General features: G+C 47.9%; 1 protein-coding gene across 4 annotated transcripts in view; it reads right to left on the bottom strand.

Annotated features, from left to right (window-relative positions):
* Nucleotides 1–16,065, bottom strand: part of B4GALNT3 (beta-1,4-N-acetyl-galactosaminyltransferase 3) — a 100,067-nt gene extending 84,002 nt beyond the window's left edge. For 3 of the 4 annotated variants that reach the window (XR_012518609.1, XR_012518610.1, XM_039461688.2), the window contains exon 1: nucleotides 15,468–16,031. Coding sequence is in view for 2 of the 4 variants with exons in the window: in XM_039461688.2 (XP_039317622.2) it covers nucleotides 15,468–15,636 (169 nt within the window). In the remaining 2 variants the exon portion in view is untranslated. Of the gene's footprint in view, nucleotides 1–15,467 lie in introns of all 4 variants that reach the window. The other variant, XM_039461689.2, reaches the window with a different exon arrangement.
* Between the last annotated feature and the right edge of the window lie 325 nt (nucleotides 16,066–16,390).

Genomic DNA, 16,390 nt, shown 5'->3' with positions numbered 1-16,390 from the left:
CTCTGTAATCTTCCAAACACATTCTGAACCTATTTGTTGCTAACTCTCTGCAATTTTTATTTGTTACTCACGTTACTTTTTGCTCCCACATTGCCGGTAATGGACTTCCATTTGCTAAGCAGAACTAGGATTATGAAAATATCTGCCCTCACCAACTTGTGTATTTCTATACAGAGAGAATAATAATGGAAAAGACAATGTTTTAAATACGTCACGAGTCTGTCTACCAAAGGGCTTCATCATTCATGTGTTCCAGGATTCTTTTGATTTAAAATCAACTTCATCTACTCATTATTTTCCATCCCTTCTCAATTCAAGAAAGCGAGATGGGAAATCATGACTCCTTTTGCCTTTTATTTAAGAAGCTGTACGCTGGAATGGGCTGTTTCTCAGGATGGGAGTGTGGAACAAAGGAACCTGTCAGATGAACAATGTCAAGCCTTGGCCTTTCTCTTGCAATGTGAAAATTCACTTAGACATCAACAATAACTTCTTTGAAGGTTACTCTCAACTATCAATATCAGTGCAGGGTGTCAGTGCCCGGATCACCCCTAAAGGCACCTGAGTTGAGAACATGCACGATCCATCCCCAACTGAGTGGCAATAACTTCAGCTAGTTCACTGGTAAGAAAAAATAGATCAATAGACTTGAGGTTGGGCTATATACAGGCATAGTATACTACCAGGTCTCTAGGGCAGTTAGAAAAAGAAAGGACCTTCCCTGACCTCATGAAACTCAGACATTAAAAGGAGGCATCCTCAGCAAACAAAAAGGGAATGAGCGAAGGCAGAGGGTGAGTGGCATGGTGTGGTGTAAACAACAGCCTAAGCACCAGGAGTCCTGAGCCCAGCACTGTTATATGGGGAGGCTGATTAAAGCTCTCCAGGCCTTAAATTCTTCACTGGTAAAATCAGGAGGCTGAGTAAACAGGTAACATTTTAAGGGGCTGCTCAAGTCAAATTGTAGTGACTGCCTGGTGGGCTATGTTGAGAAAGATTCTGAGACTGCATCTGAGCTCAGTAAAAGAATTTCATGTTCGCGGCCGGGCGCGGTGGCTCAAGCCTGTAATCCCAGCACTTTGGGAGGCCGAGGCGGGTGGATCACAAGGTCGAGAGATCGAGACCAACCTGGTCAACATGGTAAAACCCCGTCTCTACTAAAAATACAAAAAATTAGCTGGGCATGGTGGCACGTGCCTATAATCCCAGCTACCCAGGAGGCTGAGGCAGGAGAATTGCCTGAACCCAGGAGGCGGAGGTTGTGGTGAGCCGAGATCGCGCCATTGCACTCCAGCCTGGGTAACAAGAGCGAAACTCTGTCTCAAAAAAAAAAAAAAAAAAAAAAATTCATGTTCTACTGGAGATGTGTGCCATGAGCCTAGAATCAGAAATGTAGGTATAATCCATCTTGGAATTTTAAATCTCTGGACTTCTGCTTTGCTTTTGATTTTCCTCCATGTCTGCACCCATGGGGTCCACCCTGTCCTAGGATTCTTTGATATGTAAAAGACAGCACGGTAAAAACCAATCAAAACAGAGGGTCTTTAAAAGCTGATTAAGTTATGGTAAACAATAATTGCGCCTAACATCTACTGCACATATCTTCAAGTCAACATTCAATTCTGGACACATACCAAGTACTCAGATAAACATTTATTTATTTATTACAACAGAGCCTTGCTCTGTTACCCAGGCTGGGGTGTAGTTGTGTGATCACAGCTCACTACAACCTCTAACTCCTAGGCTCAAGCGATCCACCTGCCTCAGCCTCCCAAGTATTAATAACTAAGACTACAGGTGCCCACCACCATGCCCACCTGACTTTTCTTTCTTTCTTTTTTTTTTTTTTTTTTTTTTTTTAGAGATGGGGTCTTGCTGCCCAGGCTGGTCTTGAACTTCCAGCCTCAAGGGATTCTCTTACCTCAGCCTCTCAAAGCACTGGGATTATAGATGTGAGCCACTGTACTCAGCCAACCGCTAACATTTATCGAACACTATGTATTAGAAACTGTTCTAAGTATTTTATCTATATTATTTCACTTAACCATCACAACAAAAACACAATGAGACAGGTACCATTAATAGTTCCATTTTACAGAGAAGGAACTGGGACATACTGAGGCTCAATAATATGCTCACTGTGCCACAGCTTACTAACGACTGGAGCCGGGGTTCAAACCCAGGTAGTCTGACGTCAAAGCTTCTCACCACTATGCCATGATAAAGGAAGGAAGAAATGGAGGAGCAGAGACAGCAGCAGATGGCCTGGAGGGCCCACCAGCAATGCCAGAAGTTTAGGCGGGAAGGATGGCCATGTCATATGGAGGAAACACGGACACAGTGAAGCCTGTGCCAACTCGATTTTAAGTGAACTGCCTGGCTCTTCCAAGCATTCCATCAATGCTGGGGGGAGAATGAAGCAAACTGTCCTAACCAGATACTCTGGAGCCATCTTTGGCTTCTCTAACAACCTAGCTGGGATACACAAGACCAAACCAGATGAAGGAGGAATGAAAGAAAGTCAGTGCTCAGTTATAAGTTTCAGAAAACAGGTGCAACAGAAGTTCCGAAAAGAATGAGGTCAGCTGATTCTGAAACCAGTTGAGGACGGCTTCAGGGAGAGATGAGAGAAAAGGATGAGCAGAGCTTTGAAAGGCAAGCAGAGGGATGTCAGAAGACTGGAGAACAGCAGGCACAGGGCGAAGAGGAGGTACAGCAGAGCCCGAGAGAAGACAAAGCCCGGGTAGGAGACCCCACCTCCAGTTCTCCCTGGACAGGAAGTGATGATGAAGCTACTGCTCTCTGGATGGCTGCTTCCAGATGGATTATTTAAACACTCTTCTCCATCTCCCAGCAGCAGGGCTCTTTCTGGCTCTCTTTCTCCCACCTAACATCTGTCCCCTGCAACTAGAGTAAGGAGATTTAATCAGGAGACCATTCCCGAGTCATCAGACTCCAAGAGCTTACCACATACCAGGCACTGGGTAAAGCTCCAGGCTGAGTTCTTAACTAGGGATCCATGGACAGGGGTCAGGGGCCTGTGCCACCCTCTGTCACCCAGGCTAGAGTTCAGTGGTGCAATCTTGGCTTACTGCAACCTCTGCCTCCCGGGCTCAAGTGATCCTGAGCCTCTCAAGTAGCTGGGACTATAGTAGTGGCACCACTTCCAGCTAATTCTTGTATTTTTTGTAGAGACAGGGTTTCACTATGTCGCCCAAGCTGACCTTGAACTCCTGGACTCAAGCGATCCACCCATCTTGGCCTCCCAAAGTGCTGGGATTACAGGTGTGCACCACCATGCTTGGCCTGGGCTAATTTTTAAATTTTATGTAGAGACAGGGTCTCACTGTGTTGCCCAGGCTGGTCTCGAACTCGTGGGCTCAAGCCATCCTCCTGCCTCAGTCTCCCAAAGTGCTAGGATTACAGTCTCCCAAAGTGCTAGGATTACACCGCGCCTGGCCTCTTCATCAGATTCTTACAGGTGCATGTGATCCACAAAAGGTTAAAAATCTCCTTCGGCTGAGGAAAAAAAATAAAAATAATAAATAAATAAATAAAAATCTCTGCACTAGGGAGACAAAGAGGGGAAAATGCCCAGGTCCAGCACTCCAGAAATTTACAATCTCATGGGGGAAGACAAACACAGACAAAAATAACTCTGATGCAAGGCTGACTGTTAAAAGTGCGCTAATGGAGGTGTGGAAAAAAATGCTGTAAGAGGAAGAGACAGGGTTAATTCAGGCTGGCTTTCAATAGGACGTCCCCTATCCCCTCATACTGGTTTTGGGATCTGGGTTTGTGATAAAGAAGAAACAGTCACTACCATTTTCTGCCCAGCCCAGACAGTCTTTAGCCAGTACTTCTTCCTCAAGCACTCCTGGTAGAAAACTCAAGTCTGAGGCTGACTCTATTCCTGCCAGTGAGGTGAAGGAGAACCTTGTTTTCAGGACAACAGGAGTAGGAAGGAGACACTTATCCTGAAAACCAGTGATGACTCTTTTCTACATTTTTTTCTTCTTCTACCCAGCTCCCATTCTCCAAATCCCTGAGGTCTTTGTAATCCTGACACCCTTTTGGTATCAGTCCTCCAGGCCTGAGTTATCTGTTTTAGGATTGTCACTCCAAGCTAGTCCCTTACTGTTTCTGTTTCTTCCCAGGTAGCGTCACCATCGCAAATCCTGATCTGTTTGTTTACCCGATTACCCTGTCTCTTCCTCACCAGAAATGCATGCTGTGTGATGGCAAACTCTTTCAACTTCTTGTTCCCTGTGATGTCCCAAAACCTAGAGCACAGCCTGGCATATAATAAGATCTCAGTAAAACCCTGCTGAATGAATGAGTCTGCCTTCCCACCCTTTGCATTCTTCTGTAGGACCACCATGGTACCCAAGCCCCAGAGAGAAAAGTACAAGGACAAATGAACGCAGATTTTTCCTTAGGAGATCATTTCTGAGATGCTGGGTGCACAAGAAAACACTTATTTAAATGATGGTGGCAGAGTACAGCCAGAGAACCATGTGTGAAACCCATAACATTAGTATTCTATCACCTTCTACATCAGCCCTACCGCCAAACTGTCGCTTCCCGCCTTGAGATGTCTCAGCTTTTATCTGTCACCCCTTCAATGTAGGCACTCACCACCCACCCCCCTGGGTCACTGCAGTAACACCTGAGCAACCTCACTATGTCCCAGCCATCCTGCAAACTTCCAACAGCATAATCGACCTACATAGTAAAGCCCTCCATAAGGTAGGAGAAATCTCCAGCAGCCAAAATACGAAGATGTAAACATCAAAGCAGTAAGCAGATGCTAACATATTAGCAGCCTCTTAGTTTGGGGCAACCAACAATTTTAGATAATTAAATAAATTTATTTTAAATTTTTAAATGCAGAAGAACAATGCAGTATTTTTATTTTTATTATTTATTTTTTTGAGACAGAGTCTTACTCTGTTACCCAGGCTGAAGTGCAATGGCACAATCTCAGCTCACTGCAACCTCTGCCTCCTGGGTTCAAGTGATTCTCCTGCCTCAGCCTCCAGAGTAGCTGGGATTACAGATGTGCACCACTGTGCCTGGCTAATTTTTGTATTTTTAGTAGAGACAGGGTTTTGCCATGTTGGCCAGGGTGGTCTTGAACTCCTGATATCAAGTGATCTCCTCACCTTGGCCTCCCAAAGTGCTCGGATTATAAGTGTGTGCCACCTCGCCCAGCCACAGTATAGTATTTTTAAAGGGACCCAGCAAATTTGAAATAGAACAAAGTAAAACTTATTAAAAAATACAGTCACTAGGCTGGGCAAAGTGGCCTACACCTGTAATCTCAGCACTTTGGGAGGCAGAGGCGGGTGTATCACCTGAGGTCAGGAGTTCGAGACCAGCCTGGCCAACATAGCAAAACCCATCTCTACTAAAAGTACAAAAATTAGCTGGGGGTGGTGGCACACACCTGTAATCCCAGCTACTCAGGAGGCTGAGGCAGGAGAATCGCTTGAACCTTGTGGGGCGGAGGTTAGAGTAAGTTGAGACTGCATCACTGCACTTCAGCCTGGGCAACAGAGGGAGATTACATCTCAAAAAAAAAAAAAAAAAAAAAATACAGTCACTAAAATGAAAAAATGGGATAAATGTTTCTCCCTCATTTCTCTACCCATTTTCTGTGCCTGTACAATCTCCCCTGCCTTCTGCTGTTGGAAGTTATTCACCTGGCATGTGCTCCCCATCTCCACCTCTCTTTCCCAGGCCCTCTGCTCAGCTGAAATGAAAAGAAGGAGACCCAGGACACAGAGTACATATTGCGCTGTGTGCCTGGTCCATGAGGGAATCCTCCCCATCCTCACTCTTCCTGCCCACCTTTGCCTGAGAGGTGCTGGTGAGCAGCTGGGACCAGCTGGCTGGCAAGGGAGGTGTGCATGAGCACACGCCACACACATTCGTTTGAACCCAGGCTTGGCAGGCAGGGTGGAAAGGAGTGGATCAGAGGATTTGTAAGAAGATCTCAGCAGAGAGGCCTTTCATCTTTGAGGCAACTGCTTGTACGGAGACCATGTTGTCAGAGATGACCTTGGAGGCCAAAGCAGTCAGAACTACTGGGAGAGCTGCCACCTCCTGGTTCAGGCAACTGAGCCTTGGAAAGACCAGTGCCAGAATGTCAAAGATATTCCTTTCTGACTGTCCCCTTCACCCCTTAGTGACATGGGCAAGTTCCAAATCTGCTCCTGCAAAGAAGCATCTCACTCCAAAGATTACAGAACTGAAGCCCTCAAAAGGACAGGAAATTAGTTTCAGGTAAACTGATTTCCTGAAAACAGGAAACCAGGAAAATCAGTTACAAAGCTAGGATGTACAAGGAGAAAACTGGCTGGACACAGTGGTTCACGCCTGTAATCCCAGCACTTTGAGAGGCTAAGGAGGGAGGATCGCTTGAGCCTAGGAGATCAGGACCAGCCTGGACAACATAGTGAGATCCCATCTCTAAAAAAATATATTTTTTACATAAATGAGATAACTGCCATGTGTTCCTGTCTTCCAGTCCCAGAAATCTCAGCATGTACTCAGGGGCATACAGCAGAGTGAGAGGCTACCGCTTCCCAATTGCTGTGCTTCTGCGTTCTGGTACAGCCCCCCAAATAGCTCTCATTCTCAGCAAAATCCTTGACTCTTGACCTGGCCCCCTCCCCTAATATAAATCTTTGCCAGGGATGGAAAGATGCAGGCACTGCTGAACATCACGCAGGGAAAAAGTGATTAAAGAATGTGTATTTGGTGGCAGGTGCTGGACACGGATGGCATAGTGACCACTGGGGGACTGGACACAGCTGTGTCATGGGCTGAGAAGTTGAAGAGCCACTGGTAAATGGGCCAGTTGAAGAATGTGTCTATTCGCTTCTCCTGCCCAGCCGTTCTCTCAAACTCCTATCAAACTGAGAGGGAAGAGATGGGAACCAGCATACATTGAGTTCCTAATATGTGCTAGGCTCACTAAATCTCATTTAGTCATAAGAAAAGCTCTACAGGAACGGCGTTATAGCCCCACTATGCAGACAAGACCCCTGAGACTCAGAAAGGAATAAATACCTTCTACAAGGTCCCACAATTGGTAATAGAGCTTGAACTTGAACTTTGCCTGTTTTCAAACGCCACAATTTTTTCCAGTAATTATCAATGCTTTTCAGTCCACTCAGTCTGCCACAAAAAAGTAAATGTTCCATAAACATTTTGCTTTAAGTTTAGAATGAATTGCTTCTGCAGCCATTCAGGGTTTGCAAATTAAATAGAAATTGCAAAATACGCAACACTCAATTTCTTGACCATTTATAAATAAAATCCTTGGTCAACCTGGAATGCCATTTCTTTATTTCCACTCCCACTTCTCTCTATTCTCTTCCCATTCGTAGGCCCTCTTTCTGAGTCGTGTGGCCACAAAGCAGAATTTTAGCTGTGCAGAGTGGGACACACGTGTAGCCTCTGCTAGGCACCACAAGAACACAGTTTCAAAGAAGAAATGGGTGGAAGAGACAGACAAAGTGTATTCCCTGAGCAGGGATTCTCAGCTGCTAATAGAGGGGCTAGGGGCTGGATGTCTAAATTAGTTTGTGACTTTATGCATCCAAAAGCAACAGGCTGGCAGCGGCCACAGATCTTCACATTGAGGTGTCCTTGCTGGTGTGAGGAGCTTCCTCCCAGACCTTTGCGGGGATGGGCACCCACACAGCAAACCAGTTTCTGGCCTTCCTGGTCAGTCTCAGTTGTTCTCCTGGTAGTGTCAAGGATGCGCCAAGTTTTATTGAATTTGCCTTGTATGGGGTCATGATTTTCAACAAAGGTGGCTCAGGACCCAACATCTGTCAGTAAATTCCAAGCTTTTGATAGTCTTCTGCTATGGAAAGAGGTAATAAATTTGTGGATGTGATTCAACTTTTCAGTACCCAAATAAAGACCCCCAAAAGGTCAGGGCAATACTATTTTGACTTTTTAAGTTTTTAAATACAGACTTTTTGTCTATGGCATCCTGGAATCCAACCTCTTGTTATCACTGCTTATTATACTTTATTTTTGCAACAATGTCTAGGTAGAGTGGTGGCATTTTAGGTGCTCATTTCTTCTTCACACTTGTATGCATAACATAGTGCTCTTGCTGATTTATTATATGCCTTGATTTGGTCTAGGAAAAATTAAAGTAACTTACAAAAATTAAAGTAGCTTAGAATATAAGATGACATAAACTGGAAATGGTTGGTTGTGGGGGTGGGGAGATAAAGATACAGGCATAAAATTAGTAGAAAAATACAGATTATAAAATCCTTTACACTTTTCTCCAGGTGAGGAAAAAACTGAATCCCAAAGCTTTCTAGTAAACAACACAAAGAGAGAAATCAGAATGATTATGCAACTTACATGACCAATAAAAATTAAAACAAACAGCTCAAGAGAAGCACAGCTATTTCCAAGATCAAGACCAGAAGAAACATGTTTAGAGAATTCTCACATATGGATGAGCAGCAGTTCTCAATTCCACTCTGGCAGAGAGCTACCAGAGAATTTCAGAGGCTGTGTATCCTATAGCTTTTAGGCCCCTGGTCTTCCTTGGCCTTAGGTTATTTTATTAGTGATGCTGTGGTGCCTAAAGGCAAAAAAGTACTTTCACAGGAGTTAATGTGGTCCAGATACATGGCTGTTATCTAGTATAATACGCATGCATTCTTTTTTTTTTTTTTTTTTTTTTTTTTTTTTGAGATCGAGTCTTGCTCTGTCGCCAAGCTGGAGTGCAGTGGCGCGATCTTGGCTCACTGCAACCTCCTCTCCTGGGTTCAAGTGATTCCCCTGCCCCAGCCTCCTGAATAGCTGCGACTATAGGCAAGTGCCACCACGCCTAGCTAATTTTTTGTATTTTAGTAGAGACAAGGTTTCACCATGTTGGCCAGGATGGTCTTGATCTCCTGACCTCAAGTTCCGCCTGCCTCAGCCTCCCAATGTCCTGGGACTACAGGCGTGAGCCACCATGCCTGGCCCAAGCATGCATTATTTTTATCCTTATTTTATTTTATTTATATATATTTTTTGAGACAGAGTCTCCCTCTGTTATCCAGGCTGGAGTGCAGTGGTGGAATCTTGGCTCACTGCAACCTTAGCCTCTCAGGTTCAAGTGATTCTTGTGCCTCAGCCTCCTGAGTAGCTGGGACTACAGGTGCACACCATCATACTCAGCTAATTTAGTAGAGATGAGGTTTTATCATGTTGGCCAGGTGGCTGGTTTCGAACTCCTGACCTCAAGTGATCTGCCCACCTCAGCCTCCCAAAGTGCTGGGACTACAGGCATGAGCCACCACACCCAGATGCATCATTTTTATAATCATAAAGAATATCACTTTAAAATGAGAGAGAGCACAGTGGCTCACTCCTATAATTGAGCTCAGGAATTCAAGGGTACAATAAGCTAAGATCACATCATTGCGCTCCAGCTTGAGAGACAGAGTAAGACCAGTCTCAAAAAATAATTTCATTAATTTAATTTAAAAATTTTTTGAATAAAAAAGCACAATCTGTATTATTCCATTTATATAAAATATTAAAACATGCTAAATTAATCTATGCCGATGGTAGTGATTGACAGCCCCCTGTGGGGGCACTGCGATGCTGGTAATGTTCTGTTTCTTCATCATGGTGCTCATAATACAGGTATTTTCAGTTTGTGAAAACTGCTCATCAAGCTTTCTGTACATATACTTGAATAAAAAGAGGGACCACAGGAACGATCTGCACCTTTATCTTCTTAAAAAGTTGGTCAGTATCAGGCCTTTTGTTACAAAATCAAGAACATACTGGACATAAAAATAAATTATATACTAGGCCACGCACGATGGCTCACGCCTGTAATCCCAGCACTTTGGGAAGCCGAGGCGGGCAGATCAAGAGTTGAAGACCATCCTGTACCACACAGTGAAACACCATTTCTGGCTGTGGTGGCACACACCTGTACTCCTAGCTACTCGGGCCTGAACCTGGGAGGTGGAGAGGTTGCTGTGAGCCGAGATCATGCCATGGCATTCTAGCCTGGTGACAGAGCGAGACTCCGTCTCAAAAAAAATAAATAAATAAATAAAATAAATCATACACTAAAGTATCACAAGAACACAAAGAATATTCATTTTTGCTTAGCCAATGGATATTTCTAACATTCAAAGTACTACTTGTTAACTTGAGTCTGTAAAAATGGAAAGGTCTGTCATGCTTTGTTCAGAATGTATAACACATGCAGCCCAGTGCCCTTTTACAGCCACCATACAACTATTCTCACCTCTTCCACTTGCATTTTTGTATATTGGTTAATATATAAATCTATTAATTCTGTGAATCACAAGGTCAAAGGATTGAAAACTCCAAATGTCTGGTTCGCCTAGTTGAGACCACATAATCTTTACATATAAAGAAAAGCGCTTGTGGAAAATAAAAGTGTAGTTTTGAGACTGGTGGAACACTGTAGAGGAGAACTAGACAGTGAGCAGCCAACTCCAAGAACAGCCTCTAGGACTCCTTCCAAAGCAAACTCTCCTATGTCCGCTGCTCCGCTCTGCTCCATAAAGCTCAGTACTAGAGGGCTAGACCAGGCTCCATGGCCTGGAAAATTACTGCAGCGTACTTACCAGCCTCTCCTGAAACCAGCCCGGAAGCGCTTTCAGAAAACCTTGTGCTACAAAGCAGTTATAACCATGCACAGTGTCTGAACAACTCCCAGGACAGGGAGTGGCAGGCAGCCCCAGCACCACCAAGCAGGGGAAATCTCGGCTGAGATGTGGGTTCCTGGGTAGTAGGCAAAGTAAAGACAGCAGATGCGTTGCTGAGGTTCTGATGGCCACATCAGCACAGGGACTGAGAGACCAGGGAAAGGAGAGACTCTAAATATGGGTAAAGTCGCTTATTGTCAAAAACTGCATTCCTTGTATAGGCAATGACCAAAGAAAGCACATGATTTAAAAAAAAAGTCTTATCGTTTATCTTTTGTATTTGTATCCACAGGCTATTGTTGTGTATGGTACAGGGAACAAGAATTTCTAGGTTTTATTCTTAGATCAGTCCCTGATAAACACAGTATCTGCCAGTGGAAAATATCAGGTGCTTGGAAATTCAAAGCTGACACATTCATAACCAGAAGGTACTTATCTGAGCGCCTAGTATGTGCCCAGAATTGAATGTTGATTTAAAGACACACACAGTAGCCTGGTGACCTGAATGTCAGCATAAAGAGAGGTAAACAGGACACGTGAAAAGGAGCTAGAGGTTCCCTGGGACAGAGAGGCAGCCCAGCCAGAGCGGCATGAGACAGAGTCCCTGCCCGCAGGAGCATACGAGGCAGTTGTGCTTGCTGCTGTGCTGGGTTTCAACTCCATGCCACACTATCCCTCCTCTGCCCACACATCTGTCTCATTCGCTTCTCCCTCTCTCCCTGCCTGCATCTCAGTTTACTGCTCTGCCCTGCGTAACCTCTGTTACTGGAGGGTTTGTATCCTTTCCAAATCAGAATGGCTGTGGTGGTCAGGGCTGCAGTGACTGCCTCACACTGTGGGTGTGCCTCCCTCAGCCCACTCAAGTCAGCCAGAAGTCACAAAGGCCAACTAGAGAGACGTGGTACAGACAGAGGTAAGGCAGCGAAAGTCAATGGCTTTCTGAGCCTCGGAATACTTTGGGATTCAGCAAATAATCCCGGCACTTAAATGGGGATGTGCCAGACCCAGCTTTGGGAGATCTAAAAGAGGCCAGCGCATGCCTTCCTTCTGTCCTGGATTTGTACCCAAATGTCATCCACTGGCTCTGAGATGTTTCATCTCTAGAAACCATTTTTTCTTTTTTTAAGGTGGGGTCTTGCTCTGTCACCCAGGCTGGAATGCAGTGGTGCAATCTTGGCTTGGCTCACTGCAACTTCTACCTCCCGAGTTCAAGCGATTCTCTGGCCTCAGCTTCCCCAGTAGCTGGGTTTTTGTTTGTTTGTTTGTTTGTTTGTTTGTTTGTTTGTTTAGTAGAGATGGGGTTTTGCCATTTTGGCCAGGCTGGTTTTAAACTCTGATCTCAAATGATCCGCCCTCCTCAGCCTCCCAGAGTGCCGGGATTACAGGTGTAACCCACCGCCCCTGGCCTCTAGAAACCATTTTAGTCCAGAACTCTGTCTTCAGATAGAATCTTAGCTTATCCAATCTGAACAAATGGGTATATAACTTGTTAAAACCTGCCTGATTAGAGAATCGTTAACTTCCAATAACAGTTTGTTCCCAGGGCTGTTTTTCAGCCAGTACATACACCAGGATAGCCACATCACTTATTAAAACACTGAAATCCTTATGCATGCATTAGTACAGTGACTGCCCCAGGCCCTCTGAGTGTCCCACTGCCACCTGGACCCCCTCCCCAGGACAGCTTCATGACTCAGCAGCTAAAGGGTTAATGTTGGCCTCAACAAGGGGACTCATCAGGACCCTGTTCCAGAACCACCATGTCATACCAAAAGTATTGTTACCCTTCACTTGCCCCATTCTACAATGCTACCCTATTATAAAACTTTCAGCTGCTTTCTGCTAGCTACTGAATAAACACCACTCTTTAAGGTTTTTATTGTCTTCCACACGTAACATCATCCTCTATTCTCCTTATACCTTCTGTTTCACCAAACTCAGCTGTTCAATATTCTCAAATACAAACTTTTCCAGACTCTCAGTCTTTGTGTCGTTACTCTTTCTGTCTGGAATAGCCTTTCTGTATCCATCAAAATCTTACCAACTCTTCAAAATCTCCCCAAATGTCACCATTTCCATGAAATATTAGTTGGGAGAGCTGTTCCCCATTTCAAGAGGTGTCACAGAAACATACAGGTCCTATGTTTGCAAAACTTAATGACTTTTCTATTACAACCATTTTGATATAGGCATCTTAGCTCTCCTCCTAGATAAAGCTGTAGATGCTAGAAACCCCATCCTGGTCATCACACCTACCTGGCCCCACACAAGGCCTGGCTCCAGGTATGCGCTAAGTAAATATTTGTGTAAATGAATGAGTGAACAGTCCTAATTCTTTTGTCCATTTTCTATTTGCTAAGGATTTTGGTTGTTTTTCTCTGAAGACACTCCAGCTGTGGTTATATCTCCTTCTACATATGGAGCCCAAATTGTACATCATCCACATCTTAAACTACTGGGTTATTTCATGAAGATAAAGAAGAAAGTATGCTCCCCTGTCATTACTGCTAACCCTGGAGTTTGTGACTGCCATCTCTCCACACTCTTCTTCCAGCACCAGATCCAGCACAGGGACAGGCAAATGAAAGGTTCCTGGTAACAGGGGTGGCCTTACAGATGACAGGGAGCTGTGGGTGGTAGAGGGAGTTGGCAAGGATTGCTGAAAAGGGGAGGTGGGGTGGCTTGCTGGAAAGCAGAGCCAACAAGCTGGTTCTGGTTGCTGTGGTTGAGGCCAGGGATACAGGCCTGGGAGGTGCAGTTTTACTACCCTGGTTGACATGCAAGCGTGTGGAGGAGGGAATGCTAGCAACCCCTTTCCACCTCTCCTTTCCTAATGCCTCCTCCCTGGCTCTCCCTCCAGAGGAATAGCTCTGAGCTGGAGTGAAACCTACAGGAAAAGAGGGAACTCTGATGCAAGATATCTGGGCTTCCTCACAACAAAATTGGATGGGAGACAAGGAGCCAGAAGAAACCACAGCTCCTGTCTAAATCTCATTCCGTAGGGAAATTGAGAGTAGAATATAAGGGGACAGCCCAGGACAAAAAGACAATGTAGCCAAAATGATGGCTACATTGGGAAGAGGTGTCCCCTCCCAGGCCGCCACCCACACACCCTCCAAAGGAGCTCATCCATTTGGGGCCGAGTGGCCAAGCAGGGGAGAACAGATTCGCTGTCTTTCAGAAGGAAGAGCAAGGCCCAGAGGAGGGAAGAATTCACTATGGGCAGGCAGATTTTGGTCATCAGAGGAAAGGGCTCTTCTGAGTCCCGCTGTGGCACTGGAGTGGACTCAGCCTTCCTAGTGATGTGCTGAGCTCTCCAGCCCTGGAAATGCTCACGTGCAGTTCAGTCTTAGTATCCAGACTGAAAGACACGTTGGAGATCATCTAGACAAATCCCCATTTTCACCGGAGAAGCTGTCCTTTTTCCCTGGATTCCCCAGCTAGTTAGTGGCACAGCCAGTCCCCTCTAACTCACAGCCAGAATTATTTCCATCACCACAGAAAGGTTAGGCCATAAATACACATTTCCAACCCGAACCAGCTCAACGACTGTCCCTAGTCATTCCCTCTCTTGGGCCACAAGAGAAGGCACAGCACCACACCCAACTCTGGATAGAGGAGCTGATGCGACTATAGGTCAGAGTGTCTACTCAGCAAGTTGCTCAGTCACTTTGTCTGAGTTTCCCCAAAGCGGGACGGAAGTGAAGGCGTGGGAGGCCATGTGCCAGAACTTTGAACCTCGGCCCTCAGTCTTGGGTTGGGCACCTGGTAGTAATCAGAGTTTCTCCATTCCTATTCCCAGCTATTGCAGGGTCTTTTACAGCCCCTGACATTGTCAGTTTTACTTTGCTACTCTCATCCACAGTACGTTGAAAACCATCTCGCACAGCCATACCGATCGATGTAAAAAGGCAGAGACCATGTTCTCCTGTTTTCCTGGGAGGAAACTGAAGCATGGAATTACTAAGTGGCTTCGGCTAAGTTAAAAACAGAAGTAGGAATCTACCCGCTGCCCGCTCCACCGTGCTTTCTATCCATCTTCTTAAACTGGAGAGTTTGGGAGACTGCTCAGGGTTCAGATAACTAGCAGAAGGGGCGGCCACAACAGGCGAGGGAGGGTGAAGCGGGGAGGTGGGAGATTCAGAGGAAGAGGACAGGGCTGGGAGAGGAGTGAAGCGGGAAAGAGAGCGGGCTCTCCGAGGTGTTCTAAAAAGGACCCCCCCCGCCCCCCGCCAAGACGCCGCAGGAGAAAAAAACGGAGTGAGCCAAACAGAAGGCGGTGGGAAGCTTGGACCGCGCGGACTGGAGCGCGTGCCTGGGCATGGACGGCCGAGAGCATCCCGCACACGAATCCCCAGCTCGCGCGTGGACCCCGCGGACCTCCACCCCGGGAGCCACAAGCCGGGCACGGCAGGAGGGGCCGAGTCTCTGCCAGCGTCTCGGCGGGGCGGGCGGGGAGCCTCTCTCCAGGTCGCTCTCCGAGGGGAGAAGCGAGGAGCGCCCCCCGGGATGCCCCGGCCCCACACCGCGGGCGGGCAGGCCGGGGCTCGGAAATTCTGCGCTCGGCCCCGCGGCTTCCCCCGCCCGCCGCTCTCCCCGAGTACGCGCGGGGCAACAACAGGCACCTGAGGGAGAAACGGGTGGGAAATCGGATCTGAGGATGGGATGAGAGGCGGGTCAGCCCAACGCAGGAGCCGCCGCTGCCCACCCCCGCCCCCTTCGCCTCCTCTCGGCGCTACTTACTCCGGTTCAGGGGGTTCCCGCCGACCTGGGCCGAGGCCACCAGTTCCAGATACAGAGTCCAGAGCCCCACGGACACCACGGCTAGCGCCAGCAGCAGCCGGAAGCGCCTCCGCAGCAGCTTCACCGGGCGCAGGAGGAGAAGGAGCCGCGCGGCCCGGGGGCTCCCCATGGCGCTGCGCCAAGGCGGCCGCCGCCGGCGCGGGCAGCAACCCCCGGAGCCGCCGCCCCCTGGCCCGGTCCCGCGCCCCGGGCGCCCCGCGTCCCGGCCCAGCGTCTCAAGGCTGCGCCGAGGCCGCCCCACCCGGCCGCTCTCCGGCGGGGCGCGGGCTCATGCTCCGGGCGCGAGGGGTCCCCGGGCTGCGCGGGCGCCCCGCAGTTCTCTCCGGGAGTGGAGCCCGGCTCCTCCTCCGCGCCTGTGCTCCGCTCCGGGCTCTCCTCGCCTCGCCGCTCCCGTCGCAGGCTCGCCGCCGCCCTCTGTCGCTGCGCGCCACCCGCCCTCACTCGCTGCCCAGAAGGAGGCTTCCCCGGCGCACGGCCGCCCGCCTCCGCCAGCCCGGGACTGGACTCCCGGCTCCGGCAGCTCGCGCTTGCCGCACCTGGCCCTACCCCGGCCCCGCCCCAGCCCAGGTGGGCTCCGCCCCCGAGAAGCCGGGGACAAGAAGAGGCAGCTCTGGCTTCCCTAGCGGAGCGAGAGGTGGGGCCAGAGACCTGGTGCCTCTGCCGACGGGGCATGGGTGGGGTGACGAGGGGGCGAGTGATGATCCGGACTCTGGGTGACCGAGGGAAACCGAGTCACCGCCCAGGCGCCTGACGGTGTGGCTTTAAGCAGAAGCGAAGTAGAGGCTGGTATGGGGGCGCCCAAGGCTTCAGCCTCTGAGCCTTTCGACGCCTACAGCAACGACCCTACTCTCTGCTTGACGAAA

Source organism: Saimiri boliviensis, chromosome 7 (assembly GCF_048565385.1).
Source record: "Saimiri boliviensis isolate mSaiBol1 chromosome 7, mSaiBol1.pri, whole genome shotgun sequence".
Lineage (NCBI taxonomy): Eukaryota > Metazoa > Chordata > Mammalia > Primates > Cebidae > Saimiri > Saimiri boliviensis.
This window is presented reverse-complemented; position numbering and strand designations above follow the sequence as displayed.